The sequence below is a fragment of the Pagrus pagrus genome (assembly GCF_965226575.1).
Source record: "Pagrus pagrus genome assembly, chromosome: 18".
NCBI classification, from domain to species: Eukaryota; Metazoa; Chordata; class Actinopteri; order Spariformes; family Sparidae; genus Pagrus; species Pagrus pagrus.
In genome coordinates, this window is record NC_140202.1 from 18,640,293 (window position 1) to 18,659,092 (window position 18,800).

General features: G+C 42.8%; 1 protein-coding gene across 1 annotated transcript in view; it reads left to right on the forward strand.

The window, feature by feature from the left end:
• The window catches only part of dph6 (diphthamine biosynthesis 6), a 60,666-nt gene that overhangs the window by 33,730 nt on the left and 8,136 nt on the right, over positions 1-18,800 (forward strand). The window contains exon 13 of the mRNA XM_084380505.1: positions 13,595-13,843. Within this exon, the coding sequence (XP_084236631.1) occupies positions 13,595-13,843 (249 nt within the window). The remainder of the gene's footprint in view (positions 1-13,594; positions 13,844-18,800) is intronic.

Sequence of the window (18,800 nt, forward strand, 5' to 3'; positions counted from 1 at the left end):
AAAAGATGCTCTCAGACATCCGGCTTTTATTTCAAAAAATAAAAAACAAATTCTCTCACTACAACAAAAGCAAAGTAATGGCATGCTTTTAAAGGAACTAAAAGTTATTACTGCATTGTCTGTCAGTTGTTTCTTAGGAGAAGCTTTTAAACAATTATGTTGCATTAACATAAGAGCCGGAAAAAAAGGAGCACAGACTTGTTTCTTTAGCCAGCATTGTTCCACGTCTTTAAACAGGAATCCATTTGTACAAATTACAGACTATTACACTTATGAGATGCCAGACGGGAAAAAAAAATCGACGTATCATTTACTGAAGTCCGAGTTAACAACAGGAGTCTCAAACTGCAGGATTTCTCCACGTCTATTTAGATTAATGCTGCCTGTTCCGTCGCATTCCCTTCGGAGACGCGTTAACAGAGGCAAACACAATAGCCAAAACGGGTCTGAATAGAAAGACTATCAGTTGAATGGTTGTTAAACATCTCCTCTTTCCTGTTAAGGTAAGTGGCTCACCCCTGGGATATTTGCAGTGGAAATTATACTCACTGATCAGATTCTGCGGGGTGTGTTTTGGGAGCAGACTGCACTAGCCTCAGGTTGCTGGTGAGCACTAACCCCTTGCCTCGTTCCCCTAATTGTGAGTGACAGTCAATATTGTGGAAGGCCGCCTCGCACAAGCCGGCGACAGGATTTGCATTGGATTTTGAAAATTGTCAAAGTGGACTGTGAGGCATCGGGAGGGAAGTGGATCTGACGTTGCCAATTAGTGTCAAAAGGGAGGAGTGTACTGTGGCGGGTGGCAGAATTTGAATAATCTTCTCACGGGAGTCTTAATGTTTAAAAACAATGAGCTGAACTCTGTCCGGCCCACTTGATGAACAGTTCAGAGGTCAGGCTGAGTCACAGTGAGGTTGGGGCCACCCATGTAGGGCCAGAGAGTGGAGCTAAAAGTAGAACATAGGTAAAAGTGTCCTCATCTTGTTGGAATTCTGACACTTTGGGCTCTGGGAAACATTTTTTTTTGACATTTTACAGACTGAAAGATTAATTGTGACAATAATTGGCAGATTAATTGAAGGAATCAGTTGAATGAAATGTGATAAAGATCCCCAAACAAAGTTGAACATGGACGTTGCGGTTACGTGGCATGCATCTGAGACTGCCGTGTCACACCACAAGATGTACTCGTTCTAACCTATCGTTCGCCATCTGTGTTTTAAAATAAACGTACGGATGTGTCGGAGCGTTTTCCATTAGAAATGTAGTGGGAGAACAAACAGGCCATGATGTGTTTGTGGAGATAGCAGCCGTTCTTTATGTTGAACAATCAAAGAGTCGACAGCTAAAAATGAGCTAGCGTGGCGAGTGAGAAAGCAAAGGTTTTTAGTGATGAATTGCAGAAATTAAGCTAAGTGCTTCGGTTTTATGGTTTGTTGTTCTCACCCAGAATGTTTCACTACTGTAAAAGAGCCAACACGCACAATTCAGCAGCCCCCCGTTACATCAAACATCCCCCCACCTCCCCAAACTTCCTTAACCTACATCTAGAGAATACATCTACCTCAATTACCACAGAAGAGTAATTAGCCAAAAAACAGTGTGTGTGCGTGCGTGCATCTGCGTTCAGGGAGGTATTCATGCAGCACGAACAGATTAATTAGGACATTTAACTTCATTTCTAATATAACAAAATTAATCCCATAAAATATGAGGGATCTCGGAGGAGGTGCCTGTCAGCATCTGACGCCTCTCCCCTGTTTGCCATAATCTATTAAAACCTTGCTTTTATCTCACCTCTCCCCCTGTCATACTTTATGGATTTTTTCATAAACACGGCCCATACTTCATAAATGTCTCAATTTTCTAGTCTATTAACATTACTTCAAAAGCGCTTGATAAAAGAGGAGGGCATGCGTGAAATAATGCACCAATAATACGAAGCGCTGGAGGCTAGAACAGTAGGGGCGGCTCTCCAGCGTGCGCACTCAGACAATGCAAGGGATGTTATCAACTTTAATAAAAGAACAAATGATCACTTTCGCCCAAGGAGGAGGGGAGATGAGGCAGGGAGGAAGGGGTGGGGCCAGGAGGGGAACAGTTGTCGAGTAATTGAGACGATGAAAAATGAGGTCTTGAAGGCTCAGCGGTTTGAGATTGAAGGCTACTCAAAACTGCGGCGCTCTTCCGTACGTGTAGTTACTTGCTCCCAGTTGCAGCGGAGGATGTTAACACAGATTTGTTTTTCCTTTTCATTTCACTGTAGGCACAAGTGGAACAGGCTGGCTGCTTCCTCTCCTGAATGCCTGAATTGTGTGCAATGAGTTGAACCTTTTGTCTGCAGAGAGTCAGAAAGGTTTTGACTGACAGTCGGGCTTCACCTCACAGCCTTCTCCCCGGCGAGCATCGATTCAGTTCCTGTCTCTGTACATCACCCGAGTCTGTCTCTGTGGGCTTTACTCATCCTGCCCAAACACTGGGGTCAACTGTCTTCACTTGAACTGGACACACACGAAACACGCTGATCAAACCCAGTAAGGCCTTAGCGCAATGGCATGTCGGGCTGTATGCCCCGAGGCCAGGTCTTACAAAGACACACACAGACACACACATGCACCTGTGTGTTCTTTGTGATAGGCCCTGGCTGCATGACAAGGTAAACTGGTTCGGTCATTAAAATGAGTCACGGGTGACTCACTGTAAGACACTCATGACTGACTGACAGGGACAGGTATGCAGCATTCAAACCGCATTCTGTGACATGCAAATATATAAAGATGCATGTGTAGACAAACAAAATGAGCAATTGAGCACACAGATAGTATCTCAAGCCATCTGTACCTAAACATTTGTTGACAAATGTTTGCTCGTGTGCAGGTCTGTGTACCCACAACATGTGTGCATACTCTTTCTCCCCCTGTTGACACATGCTCATTGCTCCGTCCTGGGACGAGGCTGGAGCTATCGGATGTGAGTTGATTACTTGTGCCGCTAAACGTGTCCAAATCAGACCAGCTTTTTAATCTGACGAGGGGGCAGATTTATGGGAAGTGGTCGACAACAGAGGAGGTAATTATGTTCCTCCCAACCCCATCCCACACGCCCCCCCTTTCCCCCCTGCTGACCTGCCATGGCAATGGTCATTTCCCAATGCTTTCTATACTACATTATCCTGCGCTGCTGCCACTGATGCTGCTGCTGCAGCACCACGTGGGAACAGGCTGGTATCAGCTTGTACCAGGCGAGGACAGGGTAAGGACTGGATCTGTCAGAGTGCATCGACTCTCGGGCGGCCACGTACGCCGGCGCTGTGCCTCTGCCCCGGCCCCTGCCACACTCCCACTCATTAATGGGCCCGGCCCTGACAACTGATCCTAATTGCCTTTGAACAGCTCTTCATGTATTATTGGTGCCTGACTGCCTTGGTTCATGTCAACAAGCCATGGGAAGCAGGGACAGGATAGCCATCGTCGCCCTTTCCTCTTCTACATACTGGATGATGTGGAGAGACACTACTAGATATGCATACGTCGTGTGTACGTGGACTTATAGGTGGACATGTACCACTTAGCCATCCTTAATCACCCTGGAAGCCTCAAGGGACACAGGTCTCTTGTGTCTCTAGTGAATGGTCAACATCCTCAGTGTACAGGAGTGTTTCACCTTTGTGTGCTGACCGTGTAAAATTAACATTTAATGGATTTTAGCTGAACGTAATCAGTAGAAATATGATTTTCTGAGATGAATGGTGGACATGAGTGTGTATGTGTGTGTGTGTGTGTGTGTTTGTGTGTGAGATTGTTTTCTTCTCACTTTGTCACTGCTGATGAGCAGCGGAGGGGTGAATGGTTCAGAGACATCAGGAAGGCATCTGAGAAGCGTCATGTGAAGATCCCACCACGGCCGAAATCCACCAAGACACTCGCGCTATTACAATCGCAATCACAAACACTCAGTCAAAACGCATCATTATTTGTAGTGCCGCGTGTGAATTATTACCCCATATCCAACTATTTACTTCCCATTTTACCCTTCCATTTGAAAACAGGAGAGGGAGAGGTGGGGTGGCGTGGCTTTTTTTATTTGCGGAATGAAATAACTGAATAGCAAATGCATAGATAAAAAGCATAGCGGCGTGTCCTGTCCACTCCCATCACTGTCTGAGAGAGGAGAGACGTATGACCATCCCATTACTATGGTAACTAGCCACTATATTCAGAGCTGCCCGGGTGTGTTTCTTCCCCCTGCAGTGACGAGAGGGCATAGCTGACAGGGCCTACACACACACGCACACGCACACACGCACACAATCACACACACATGTATTTATATACACACACAGATGAGGAGGGTCTGGAAGATGCTCCTTGTGAAATATACACATGTGTGGCAAATACAGACAGAACAATACAGGGGCCAGTTCCCACACATACTAATGTGATGACATACAGAAACTAATAGGAAACAGTGTCAGGGAGAAATGCAGTCCCTTACCTTTTCGATTTTTTTTTTTTTCCAAATACACAAGCATTAGGGGAATGTAGCAGTAAGGGAATTAAATTAAATGAAAAGAAAAACTGCATTATGCGTTCATATTTTTGAAAGCTATCAGCCAAACAAAGAATTAAATATAACTGTCCAGCATTAAATGAATAGAGTGTTTGTTTGTGGTAACAAAGAGAAACCGTGATTGATGTTACCAACAAACACTAATTGTCACCTACCCAGAATGGGTTAGTGTGAAAGATGGCTTGTTACTGCAGCAGATTCACCTACTGACTGCTGTACAGCACCGTTATGTGTATTTTTAGGAAGCTGCTGTTTAAGAGGATCTCTATCATTATTAAGCTCTGCCATGTTTCTGCAATTCTCCAAGTTGCACACGCCTCTGGTTAGAAATGATTATTACGACCACATGCAACAGCGTGCGAGCATTCCCATTTTGTCTTCATTTATTAAGGGTTTTTTTTTTTTTTTTTAGCAGTGCTGCAGATGACTCAGAAAAGAGTTAGCGTTCACACTCCATTTACTTTTGGCCACTCGCTTCGTCATAAATTTCACATGGAGCAATTCTTCTGAGCAGTAACTTTTAACCTGGGTCATTCATTTTTCAAATGCCATTGTCATCAAAGCACGTTTTACTGAGTTAAAAACTGCTGCAGATGAATAAAATACGGTCTCCTGTTTTTTCTGCGGACATATCAGCATGTTCACTTTTAATATATATTTATTATTGATAATATGGATTTATTATGTAAGGGGATGTCAGGCCCTGCAAGTCTAGGTAATGTAATGAAGCAGAGATGCTCAGGGTAAGAGTTCATTCAATATAAGATAGAGAACACAATATTTTCCACATGTCAAGATTTATTGAGTTGAATTTGATGCTGACACAAATGTTAATATTTGCTCTATTTTTCAGGAGGGATTTAGTACATTTTCAGAACAGTGTTTTCTATCAAATTGCCATAGTGAGAATATTATTATCTCTGGTGCACATTTAAGGTAAAATGGCGTTTTTTAACCTTAGTAAAGTTGGTATAAGCAAATATTTCTTCCTTTGTGTAATTTCATTTTTTTTACACTTGTCAGCTGCAGTACACTTTTAATATTTGATGATAAAAATAAATCTAGAGCAAAAATTAGTGCCGATATCACAATGAAACCCCCCCAAACTCTTAGCATTTTTGCAATTTTCCTACATCAGTATTTCTCTATTCCACTGGTGGAATTTGTCTCTTATTTATGCAAACATTTTGACTTAACTAAAAAAAAGGAAAAAGAAAATACAAGAAGACTTGGATGCTGTCTAGCCAGACTGTCGATGGATTGAGTGGACTGTATGAATAGCATTGTTGATGCTCGCGCTCCCTTTTTAATGCAGCCATACTGCCATCTGTTGAGATGAGAGGGGACTACACCTCCTTGTGCTCTCCTCCACTGTCTTGTTTACTCTGTCTTTCATTTTTTTTGTTTGTCTGTTAGTCATCTTGTTTATGTGAACTACATGTTGTGTCCATTACAAGCAACAGAGTGGCAATGGGGCAGGGAAGAGAGGCTGTGTGTGCTTAACTGGATGTTTTTGGACACAGAGGACTTTTCTCTCTGGACCAGCAGCTTCATGTCGCTGGGGCGCAGCCTGGTTTGTTTTTGACGTTCACGCTGTCACATGCAGCAAAGACATTTCACACTGTTGTCCTATCCTTCATATTGCACCCACACAGACACAGTTGCGCACACATACTTAACTTCACCACTACTGACAGTTACACTTTAGTGCTTGTGCCACGGCACTTTGCATTGACATAATTCTTTTGTGCCCAGGTTAAGTTAGTGCTCCAATTACCAGCCGGACCAACAGACGTAGCTTCAAAAAGAGGAAAAAAAATATGAAAAGACAGAAGAGACGAGGTGGTCACAGCTGGGAAAGGAGAAAGAACGGGGGTTGAGGGTTGCAGTTTCAGCATCATTCAATCAGACAACATGCCCCTCAGCTGAAACAGCGAGACCCTCCCCGATTCTCTCGAATTAGGGAGATTAGCAGGAAAGCGCATAATGCAGGATGATGGAATTTGTCATAATTTGCATTGTCCTGGAAAGATTCGGTTTGATAGAGCGATGCATGGAGGGGCTTGTCATGTCCCACGGGCAGGTCATAGAGGAAGCTTGGCAGAAATGATTTTTGCGATATGTGCATCAGTCGTAAAAGCCTCACAACCAATTTGTCAAAAAATGTGAGGTCGGGACAGTTGAAGGCAGCAGGGCATTTTGCCTAACGCAATGAAAAACCATGCCCTTCCATCACTCTTCAACCACAGCCCAGCTCTGGTGTGGCACAGTTCTCCACAGCAGCAGACAATGTTATTAAATCAGCTTTGACTAAATGTTGTCTTATTTCTTTTTTTTTATATATGTATCAGTTTATCTATTGATTTTAAAATTATTATAGCAGCAGTGAATATACACAAAGCAAAACACAAAAATGAAACCAAATTGTGTCAAAACTGGTTATATTTTGTTGCCGACATATTTTTTTTTACGACGGTGGACAGATTTATTTATTTATTTATTTGTTTATTCATGCCCGTTGGCATTCAGATGTGTCTCCCTGAGCATCCAGCAGTCAGGCTCCCCTGACCTTGGTTATAGTACTGAGCGGCAGCTCCTGACCACCATAAAGTTGACCAGAGCTGACATGACAGTGTTACTCTTCCACACGGTTCAGTGTCTATGCAGTGGGCATGTCGAGGGCAGACATCCAGGCACAACAGAAAAATACACATAAGCTCAGAGAAGGTGGGGGTTGGGGAAAGGCCAGTGTCCCTGGCCCAGACTGACCATACGTTGCCTCAACAATGCCTCATTATAGTTGTGTAATTTATAGCATACTTCTAAATTTGTCCTCGTTAAAACCCTGTGTTTTGAACATATGCTTATGGTTTGTTTTATGAATAAATGTGCAGTTTTAGACCTGAGAGAATGCATTCAGAAATGCCCTATACTTGCCTTTCTTTGTGCACTTCATACGGCTATTTATGTCGCCGTTTAAGTAACGCTGATTTTGTGTGACAGTTGAGCATACAGGGGTTAGGCTCAAACTGGAGCACAAACAGGAAGCAAAAAATAGAGATAGTGGGGAAAAAAAGAGAAGGGAATAAAAAAGGCAAATATCTCCCTCCCCCTTCCCATGGAGCCTTAAATGAGAAGCCTAACATGGGGAGAGAACGGTTGTGGTTCTCCTGAAAGGTTTGTATTTGTAGAAATGAGGTGTCAGAAGAGGCAGGATTTCCTCAGGGCGCAGCACAACATGAGCCCATCTCTTATCATTTCCCACTCCCAGACGTGATCTGCTTTGAATGCACTAATGCTGAAAGAGCCCCACAGACTTGAAGCCAGTTCAAGATGAAATCACAGCACACATCCCTGACAAACTGCCATCCACCACACAAGGATTAAACAGTCGTTGCATATCAAATCCCCGCCAAAAAAGCAGAAATAATATATGCACTTAAATACATTCAACAAAACTTCAACCTCAGTTTTTTGATCCCCACATTTTGAACTATTTTGAGCTATTTGCCATCCCTAAAATATTCAAGAAAAGAAGAAAATTACTAAACTGAAAAAGTCAAGACGCAAATTTAGAAATTTGTCACATATATTAGGAATGTTCCATGAGGGATTAAAAGTGAACCAAAGAGTGTCCCATTTAAAGTAAATTATAGTTTATATATCAAGTTAAGTCTCAGATGAAACGTACCATAAAGGCAGCATCCTGGATTTTAATCTGGCCTAGTGCTACTCACACGTCATGCTTCTTTAAAAATGTCTCTTTATTCACTATGAAATATTAAATAAAGGCACATCAACTTTGAAAAATAATCTTTAAAAAGTTTTGAGTTGCCCTATTGCCCTGGAGATGCACTCAGTCTCCCCTCACTCACCCTTACTCCGTGGTGAGGCTGTAAACAGCACTCAAAAGATGTAGTAACAGCTCCATGAAAGGACATATCACAAATATTAATTACATTTAGCATTTAATTACCCACCCGGTAGCTTTTACTGTGCTGCCATTACCCTTTTAGCTTGGTTACATGTGTCCTTGCATGAGGGAAAAGTTACACCATATTAATCTAACCTATTTTACACATTTTGTATTATCATTTTCCTGGTTAAATTATGCATGAGGTCTCAATGGGGAGAAATGTGACCATTAGCATATCTGATAGGAGCGCTGGAGCAGTTTTCCACCTCTCTCTGTCCTTGGAACCAGGCAGAAAAACCTGACTGTTCGTCAATACCAGGTCATTTTATCCAGGCTGGCCCAGTTCATCTATACCATTCCAAAGCTCCGCTAATGACACTTGGAGACGTCTTCGACACGATGGGGGCCCAGAGGGCTCCGACACCGCTGTGAATATAGTCTAGCACTGTCTGGTCATCTCTGGAAGCTCTTTGACAAAAACTGCAATTAGAAACACCTCAGACACACCAGCCTGAAACGAGACACCGTTAAGGGTTGGAAGTGGACACGGCCAGGCGCTTCCTGAGCACATTTACATATATGTTACTGTCTGCAGCTGAGAGGGACGGAGAGAGAGAGAGAGAGAGAGAGAGAACGTCTTTGGGGAGGGTGACCTTTTGACATGTCATTGGGTTTATTAGAAAAGGGATGGTGTTGTAACCATTAAATAAAGGTTGATAAAGCACGAGCATAAATACAGCTCAGTAACACTGTTGAAGTCACTGGATTGGCGATTTTAGATCGTGACTGATCTTGAAGGCGTCCAAAGGCTACTTCTCAGGCAAATCGTAGAGATTGCAATATTTACTGTCCTCTTACCCATGTTTCCAAACTTCACATGACCTCACTGACTCGCAGATCCACACTATGTAAACACACCAATAAAGTAATGTAAACTAGATGGCTATGCTGATTGGACGAATGACTTTATATGGCTCTTTCTTGACGTGACGTATTGTGAATAATGCAACGTCAGTTATAGCTAGCGGCATGGCGGATGAGGAGCTTGTGCCAAAAAGAGCAATCTTAATGCAATACGGTGTTTTAATGATGCAAATGGGGAGATTTATGGGCTGTTTCAATTATGACCATAGTCTACAGGGCATTTCAAAATCAAGATAACAGATCGTAATTTAGATCAGAGGTTGTGATTGCAATTAAATCGATTTTTATATTATTTTTTGGCCAGATTGCTCAACCCTGCTTGGCCAATTCTCAGACAGAGATGTTGTGATATTGTTTGCAATTCATGTTAAAACATCAAAAACAGATTAAAACAAACATTCGACCAGCCGACTTAATGGGACAAAAACTCGATTAACTTTTTTATTTATCTAGAAATCTTTAGTAAACACCATCAAACATTGACAATTAGAAACTGCTCTGATATTTGTGTGACATAAATTTTGCCTATCCATAGTTTCCTGCTTGTGTAATCTGATGAAAAGAATTGATCTAAGATATGATAAAAAATATTCATTTTCTACTCCAAAAGGCAGCCACTAAAAACTTAAATTTTTGAAAATCTCTTAAGTTATGGTAGCAAATATAATTAAGAAGCAGTAAAACAGTAATAAACCAACAGGAATATGCTGTATTGATTCACAGGCCCTTTTCTCTGTGGGCCGTTTAGACTGCTAAGGCTAGCATTTGAAAAATACTTACCTTGTTATAGAAAGTTTAATGTCATATGCAATTGTTTGACCCTTATGAATATTAAAGGATCCCATCTCTGGCCTATTAAAAATGCATGTGGCATTGTGGTTGTTGATCACGTTTAGAACGCCCATGCAAATTGGACTGTCTTCCCTGTCAAGGCCTAAGATGAATAATGTAGTTGTGTTGTATATTCAGGGACACGCCATTGACAGTCAATTAACAAGTTTGATTGGTGTGTGAACTCATTCTTTTGAACTGTTAATTTTATGTAAATAGTATTCGCTCTCCCCTTCTCCACTGTCTCTCCCCCATCCAGGTTCACCACAGAAAGATGTGCCCCCACCACCACAAACCCCCAAATCCCCAATTCCACCTCCCACTAAGAGTAACCAGAGCGGGATCCTTAATAATTGATCATCACACACCTGCTTGGTAGAAGCTATGGGAGTCTGCCTTTAACAGTCAAGGGGCCCCATGCTAGCCCCTTTTGATATTCAAATAGACAAATGGTAACCAGCCTTTATGAATTCAAAATGGAGCGAGCTCTTTTCACGGGGACGGACTTGTTAAGAAATTCTGGCCACCCGTCCAACCTGATGGAGCCCTTCTTTGTTGGAGTGGATATGATGGCATGTGATGGCTCATAAATGGAATGCCAATGACAATTTGTTGTTGATGTGTGGGAATCTGGCTTTCATGTGAGGCTAGACATAGTAACGCAGGCGCTCGGGCAGACCGCGCTCGCAGGTAAATGATCCGATGATTGATCCAAGTGGTTGAAAGCAGCGCGGGCCTTATCTCCTCCCTCTCTTCCCCCTCACTCACTCGCGTCCATCTTCCCTCCATCTCTCTTGTCTCCCGCACTGTCCCAGTAATTTGGAGCAGCAGAGATGGAAGCTGAAGATTCATCAAAGTTGACAAGTGAACCCAGGAGCTGGGGATCATGGCAAACCCATCTGATTATGGAAATAGCCATGGCCATGTCCGCCCTCTAGCTAAACAGTTGTGCGGCTAGCATCTTGTGCTGCTTGTAACCCATAAAAAAAACATACATTTCAGCAAGAGGAAAATATTCCTTTTCAGTTGTCTTCCTTTGAACAAGTTATGTTAAGGCCTATATGTGTTTTAGGCTTTATCAGACAGGAAAAGAAAACGGAGGGCTCGTCTGAAATCAGAAGAAGTTTGGTTGAAAGGGCGCTAAGTCTGACGTAATACCTTTGGTCCACACTAACCCTGCTAATCTCGCTGTAAAACATGATACCCCTGGCTGTGTCTTTGCTAATCAGTAAAGGACCTTGTCTGAGGCCATGTATCAATTGATTCAGGCCTTTCTGATCCTCCCTGGAGATCTGCATGTGCTCCGGGGTCCCTGCAGAGGCCAGCAATTATCAACATGTCATCAACAGCTATTTGCATTGACCAGCAGCCAGTGTCCAGCGCTAATGCCATCCAACCTCAAACACTGGTGAACTCCAGGGTCTCTAAAGGCCTGACCTCCTTAATGCCGCTCCTCATCCCCACTCATCTCTCTGCATTAAACAGATAGATTTTCTTCAGGCTTCATTATACATGCAGCTTAATTCTAACGGACGTATTTAGCGGAGAATTGAGCTTATTATCACATGGTTAATTGTGCTTATAAATAACACTGGTGCCGCGAAGATACATTGGCAGGCTTCTCGCAGAATACCTGCTCGTGAAATGAGAATTGTTGGTGATAAGATGTTGAAAAATGGCAGAGGTGGAACGTGTTAATTAATGCAGTGCTACTCAAACATATAAGCTTATAATTAATGTTAATTTGATTATAGCACCTCGCTGATTAATATTGTACTTGTTTTTTTTATATAAGCCTCAGTGCGAAGTTTGATTACTTTTTTTTACGGATGAATGGAAACTCTGTTCAAGTTCATAACTGTCTAATTAAATATTCTTATATATTACTGACTAGGTTAACACACACTGCAGTGCTGACAGGAGTTTTGCACTTTGTTGAAGTCTTGATAAAACACTATACAAGATCTTTGCAACCTTATCAGTGACTGCTTTTTCTACATAGGCAAAGTTTTCCACTATCAGTGTTTGGGTTTAAACTTCATATCTTGAAATAAACATAAATGTTGCCAACTTCATGTTTGGTTTTATTTGAACTGACAGCTATGACTCACAAATTAGACTTTTTGGCCTTTTGAGTACGATGAAAACATTTGTAGTCCTTTTGTTCAGTCCTTTTGATCACTGCTGAACACTACCCCACCAGAACAGTTCTCTATAATGCCCAAAATAACAGCTTCAAAATCATTTTGATGGCACAGTGTCTTGTAATAGGGTGAATGGTGTCTTTGTCTCAGCCACTCCGCCCCCTATCACTTGTTTCTGCACTATGTAACCTCAGTGAGAGGGTAGGATCACAGCGTTACATACATGTTCACTTCAACATACAAGTTTTCAACACAGAACACTGTTATGATGTAACAGAGTTTTGTTTGTACATCTGACAAATTGTTGCAGGGATTTGTATTTAAGACAGTGGTGTTGCACTTAGAAACTGTGGGGGGTACCAAATTGCACAACATTTCTTCGTAATGATGCTTTAAATAATAAAATATAAAAATAATATATTTACTTTAACCAGTGGTACCAGATTGGTACCAAGTACCTGCCAATACATAAAGTTCAAGTATTGGAAATCATTATCGGTAGGGAAAAAGTGGTATTGGTACATTTTTAGTAAGAGGGTAAATCCTAATGACTGGTGATCCTCTGACTATTAACCTAGCACAGCTCATGGATCGAAGTTTTCATTTATACAGTGAAATATCTCAAATTCCATTTTTGATGGGTTGGCACAACATTCATGGTCTCCAGACGAGGTGTATCCTACTCCTTTTTTGGCAATCTCCTGGCTTCTCATGCAGCGAAACTATGAGGTTCACATTAGAAGTTCTGAGTGAAATATCTCGACAAATGTTGGATGGATTGAACTGACATGTGGTACCGACATTCATGTTCCCCTCAGGGTGAATCATACTAAATTTGGCGATTCCATAACTTTAATCTAGTCCGACCATCAAGTCAAGGTTTTAGATTGTTTATGGCCCAATACTTGCAAAAAAATCCAATGAGCCTAATCTGTACTTTATGTTTAGTGCTAAATGGCAAATGATAGCATGCACATTAAAACTAAGATGGTGGAAATGAAAAAACATCATACCCACTGCATATCAGCATGTGAAAATTGTCATTGTAAGAATTTTAGCATCCTGACGTTCGCATTTAGCTCAAGGTGTGCCAAAGTACAACCTCACAGAGATGCTAATTTGGCTATAGACTCTTAAATTTGCAGGTTTTACAATAATAAAGCCAACATTTCTGTATCTTCTGTGTTTTCTTGTATGTTTTTTCCTCCAGCTCGATGAGTCAGTTTTCTGCGCGGGCCAAATCGCTCTGGTCCCCTGTACCATGCAGCTGGTAAAGGCCGGCACCAGGACGCAGGCCCGTTTGTCCTTCAGCTATGTGAAGAAGGTTCTGGAGGCGGTGATCAGCAGCCTGACTCTAACTCATGTCGTCCAGGCCCACTGCTACGCCACGAGACGCCAAGACATCCCCATCATCAGGGCCGCGTGGGAGAGCATGCTGAGGGCCGCAGAGGAAGAGAAGGTCAGCCACTGTGGAGCGTTGTTTATGAAATATATACCAGTGGTTAAGAAGAAGAGCAATGACTGGCTGTTTTATTATAGATGCAGAGGAAATATTGATCATACTTACAATACGATACCACTCCCACATAGAATGAACACATGTTTAATGGATTAAAAGACAGCGGGATTCATGTGTCGATGAATAAGTAAAAGAAAGAGAAACTTGATATGTTCTCCAAGTTTTTCAGAGAGGCCTTTCAGAATTTGTATTTTACAGTTGTGAAATAAGGGAAAGTTCCTCGCCCCTCTCTGCCCCCTTGAGACCCAAGCCGCTGCGACTGATATTTACCAGTGAGTGCGCTCATGAAAAGTTGATGATGTGGGAAACGCTGGTGTCTTTGATAATGTGGAGCTTGGCACAGAAGCAGATGTCTTCCTCAGAGCTTCCCTAATCCTTTGCCCCCACACACCATTTTGGAGCTCCGTTCAACTCTCAGAGCAGCTTATCCCCCCTCTCCACCCCTCTTTCCTGCCACCTCCCTCCATCCCTCCCTCCTTCCCACCGCCCCGGCTTACAACCCCTGCTCCATACGTCTAATAGGGGCACCAGTCTCCCCTGGCAGCCCTTCTCCTCCCACAGTAATCTGTCTAGCCATGGGAATAAGGCCTAAGGGAGAGAGGCAGGAGCCCACCTCCAACATGTGGCTCTGCTCAGGGGTGAACTGCGTTAAAGACTAGAGAGGGGGACGTCAACTTTGTGTCAAAATTATGTGTGTTATTTAAGGCCAAAACTTATAATTCCTGAATTCAGAAACTTAAGTTTAGCTTATCTCAGTCAAGAGCCGTGAATGTGTTTGACATATTGTGCTTTATCATAACTCACAGTGGAATAGAAATCTTGAAGGCGTTGACAGTGTACCATCAATTTAGCATGCAGATTGGGTCGTTCAGATAACAAGGCTAATCAAGGGCAAAGCTTAGGGACGTGACAAGAGTAGCCTCGTGTCAGAGGTCACCGAAGATGGACAACATCGTCCATCTGTTGTGCTTCCATGATGCGGTATGTCAGGACGATCAAAAACATTCATTTAGCTGACCCAGGTTTGCCACGTGGAGGCCATGTTTTATTTCCAGATTATGCTGCTCTAATTGACAGCTCCATGTGTAAACAGGTGAGTTCTCCCCTAAAGAATAGAGCGAGCTCAGGTGGAGGGTTACTAACCTGACCTCACGTTTTCTGTCTTTGCTTGTGAGGCGGATCATCCTCAGTGTGACTTCCCAGTATGGCCCTCACACTTTCACACCCTCTCTTCCACTTCAAATGCAGATGTGTAGCAGAAGATAGGGAGAGATGATGTGGAGGGAGGTGGGGGGGCTACTGTTTCATCCCAAACTGGGTGAAATGCTCTCTCCCAGGGGTGGGGATTATACAAAGCACCGGTGCTCGTTTGAACTGATCGTAATTAAAATGTTTAACTTAGGTCAAACACTGATGATGCAACTCCCACAGACAGACAGGACTCTGTCGACTGGCATTAGCACAAAGAGTCTCGCTTTACTTATCGGGTCCGTGAGGTGACATCTTCAAACATACATGCGATTAAAATGTGCAAAATATAAGAATTTAAGTTTAAAACGTGCAACAATTAACTAAAATTATCAACAGAATGTGAAGAAATAAGAGTTTTGATGTCATGTCAAAGTCATCTACAGTATATATTATGCCGCAGAGATATCTACTGAAGTTAGCATGCTAACCAGCTGGCCGCGGCCCATCCTTACGTGTGATGCCACTCCGAGATCCCAGTGTGGACAACTAGCTGCAAGGCTAACTGAGCTAACTAGCTTACAGCAGCTACATTTACCAGTAGTTGGTGTATGAATTTGAGAGGTGGCCAATTCTTACATATTGCATCTTTAACTCAAAATAAACCGCAAAATAAGATTTAAAAAACAAAAAAAGGGAACATTATACCAAATACTTGATGTTAAACTGACATTGGCAAAAAATATTTTTCTTTAAGTCATTTTAAGTACTTAAATAAATCATATTGCATTTTATTTTGAATATATCAGTAAACATTGTGTTAATAATACTGCAGATTTAAGCAACCAAATAGGCAAAATGTGTCTGTTATTGTAATGCATCCTGATTACCGTGAGCACAGCATGTAATACGTAGTTAAGTTATGGATGCTGGTTGAACTCAGCTGTCAAATGTTGTTTTGTGTCGCCTCACAGTTGTGCACAAGATAGACATGGTATACCTTTCAGTGTATTTTCTGACAGCGGACCTGTGAAGTGAAATGATAGAAACACCAGTGCCTAGCGTGTCTGCGAAGCCACAGGGCCATGTTGTTGTTGTGCGTTGATAATTTCTCTAATCAGGTGGATGAAGAAGCTTGCGGGGTTAATTGGGAGCATGCTGGAGTCGCTACAAGTGTGAAATTGTATTTACGGTGCATTAAACCACAATGAGACTGTTTGTCTGTGTGTGTGCGCGCAGAGGCTTTGATGAGCAAGGAGATTTTGATGTGATAAGTCAATAAATGTTAAACAGATGTCCCTTTGTGGAGAAATAACACGTCAAAAAGTCAGAAATAATTATTGAGCAAGTTTTAAATGTTTTTTTAGTTTTAAGGCTAAAATACTTATTTATTTTGACATTTACTTTTCATAAACACCGGGTTGTTTTAGAAATGTGGAGAAGATTTTATAGAAATTGTCAGTTTTAGAGAAATTTTGATTAGAGTTCAAATGTGTAGTACTGAATTTGCATTGTTGAGAGTTTCTTCCCTGCGTACCCTATTTACATCAGTTCTCTTCTGCTTACTTGGCACTTTTGAAGTAACTCTGGCCTCTGGCACAGTTTTATAATGGCCTCAGACCCTTAAACCTCTCCTCACCCCACTGACACGGCCCTGTGTGTTTCATTTACACAAACAGTCTGACGAGCTCCGGAGCAGACTCTTAAGAAAAGAGAGTGAATGAGGGAGTGAATGGGAAGGGATATTATAGCGGACTGACAGCACTACAGTAAGTGCTGAGACATAGAGCCACATGCTGAAGGCGTCCCGCTGGGCAGGAAATGTAGGGGAACTGGCTAAGCAGCGCAGTCCCATCAGCTCCCCGCTGTTCCCCGCCTTTACACCACTTCCTTATTACCGTGTTTACCGTTCGGCTTTCACGCCTCTCGGCCCTCCAACCCGCCGCACGCTCCAGGCGCGCGGGCATGAGTTAGAGGGAGGAAAGTGGGGAGAAAGAAAACAAACACGAGGAGAGGCAGGTCACACACCATCAGCGTGGAGAGCTGAGCGCAGCAGATCCAGACTTCATGCGTTTACCTGCTGCCTACGGAGTGAGAGAGCACTGGGGGAATGGCTGCCTGCCCTGGAACTGAAGTGGGATGAAGTAATGAGATGGATTGTGTTAAGTGGCTGGTGCAGAGCGGAACAGAGCCCTCTACACTCACACACACTCTCTGCCCTCCTAACTTGCCACTCCAGCACTCAGCTCCACCGTATATCAAAGTTTGTATTTTATTGGATTAATTTAATAAATGATCTATGGTCAGGTACGGATGGCGGCCACTGTTCCCCCTCTCACTCCTCTAGCTGGGAGCTCTGACACGCACGTGCACATACAAGGACACGTGCACAATAAGGCACCATTAGCACTTTCAGTCCCACAGAACTGCTGAACAAACTTCCCACCTAGTGTAACATTTTGGTCGGGTACATTAATAAAGAAACAAACGGCGACTGATGTAACCTCGTCCGACAGCTCTGACGAAAAGTCAGCAACTGTGCCGTGTGACTGTGACAATAAAGTCCTGCCAGAGGCTGGAGCTGCAGTGCTGGAGTCCCCTGATCTCCTCATGGACGGTCGGTTCGGTATAGTACCTCAGCACCCAAGGCCTGCAGGGTGGCCTTTAAGCCTGGCTGAGCAGGACCCCCTATGCTGTCACTTCTCTCCCCAGTTCCCCACTCTCTGTTCCATGTTCAATCACTATTGACAAGTGCAGGAGCAGTTCCCTCTAGGAGAATACCTAGCCTGTGCCAGAAGTGCTAATATAACATTTATCAAAGCATAGGACACGTATGTGTGCTGTCACTTTGTCTGACATGCTAAGAGCTCCCGCGCTGACACGGCTATTGTTCTCAGCTCTCGTGATTGTTATTGTTGATCACCGCAGGCTTGGCGCTCTTAAAAAAATCAGCAGAGTATAGAAATCTTAACCTAACCCCTGCAGACATACTCATTCAGGACACTCTCCAAGGCAAGAGGTTAGCTGTTGATACACAATTAAGCGTTTGCTAAAGTTTAATCTGAAGGTAAGTGCCGCTTCAGTGAATCCGGCTGATTGGGTCATGACGGGCTCGTCTGTTGAAGGGACAAAGAGGCCGTCGTCTGCTCTCGTCAATGATTTCTCTCTTTTTTTGTGAGTGAATATCAAAATAAAATGTAAGTAACCTGTTATTATTCTGCACTTACGAAGTGGGGTGTAAGTGGATGAAAATTGATCCAGCAAATTGAAAAGGGGGTTAAGTGTTTTTGCCCTATCGACTCCGACTGAAATGACGGTTATATAAAACACTCATTTCTCTCCCATTAGCAGATGAAGCCACAGCCAAGTATTATTAGAGGGCCACATTGTAGCACTGCTCCAAGACATTTTGTTACTGCTAATGGCCCTCAGTCCAGAGGAGAGAAAAACATAAAGAGATTTTGGCTCTGTGGATAAAATTGAGGCAGTTTTCTCACTAAAAGTCTGTGTGGTGAAGCTGCCATAACATGTTGTGAGTGATCTTCTTAGAAAGGTGAGAAGTCATCTTGGATAGGACCTGTCATGTTAGCAAATGCACCTCAAAGTGAAAGCATTTGTGTGTTTTCGGTGGCTGCAAGCAGTATGGATTCTTCCTGAATTGTTTGTACACTATCATTACAGAGGGTCACCTCACAATCTCACGTTAATT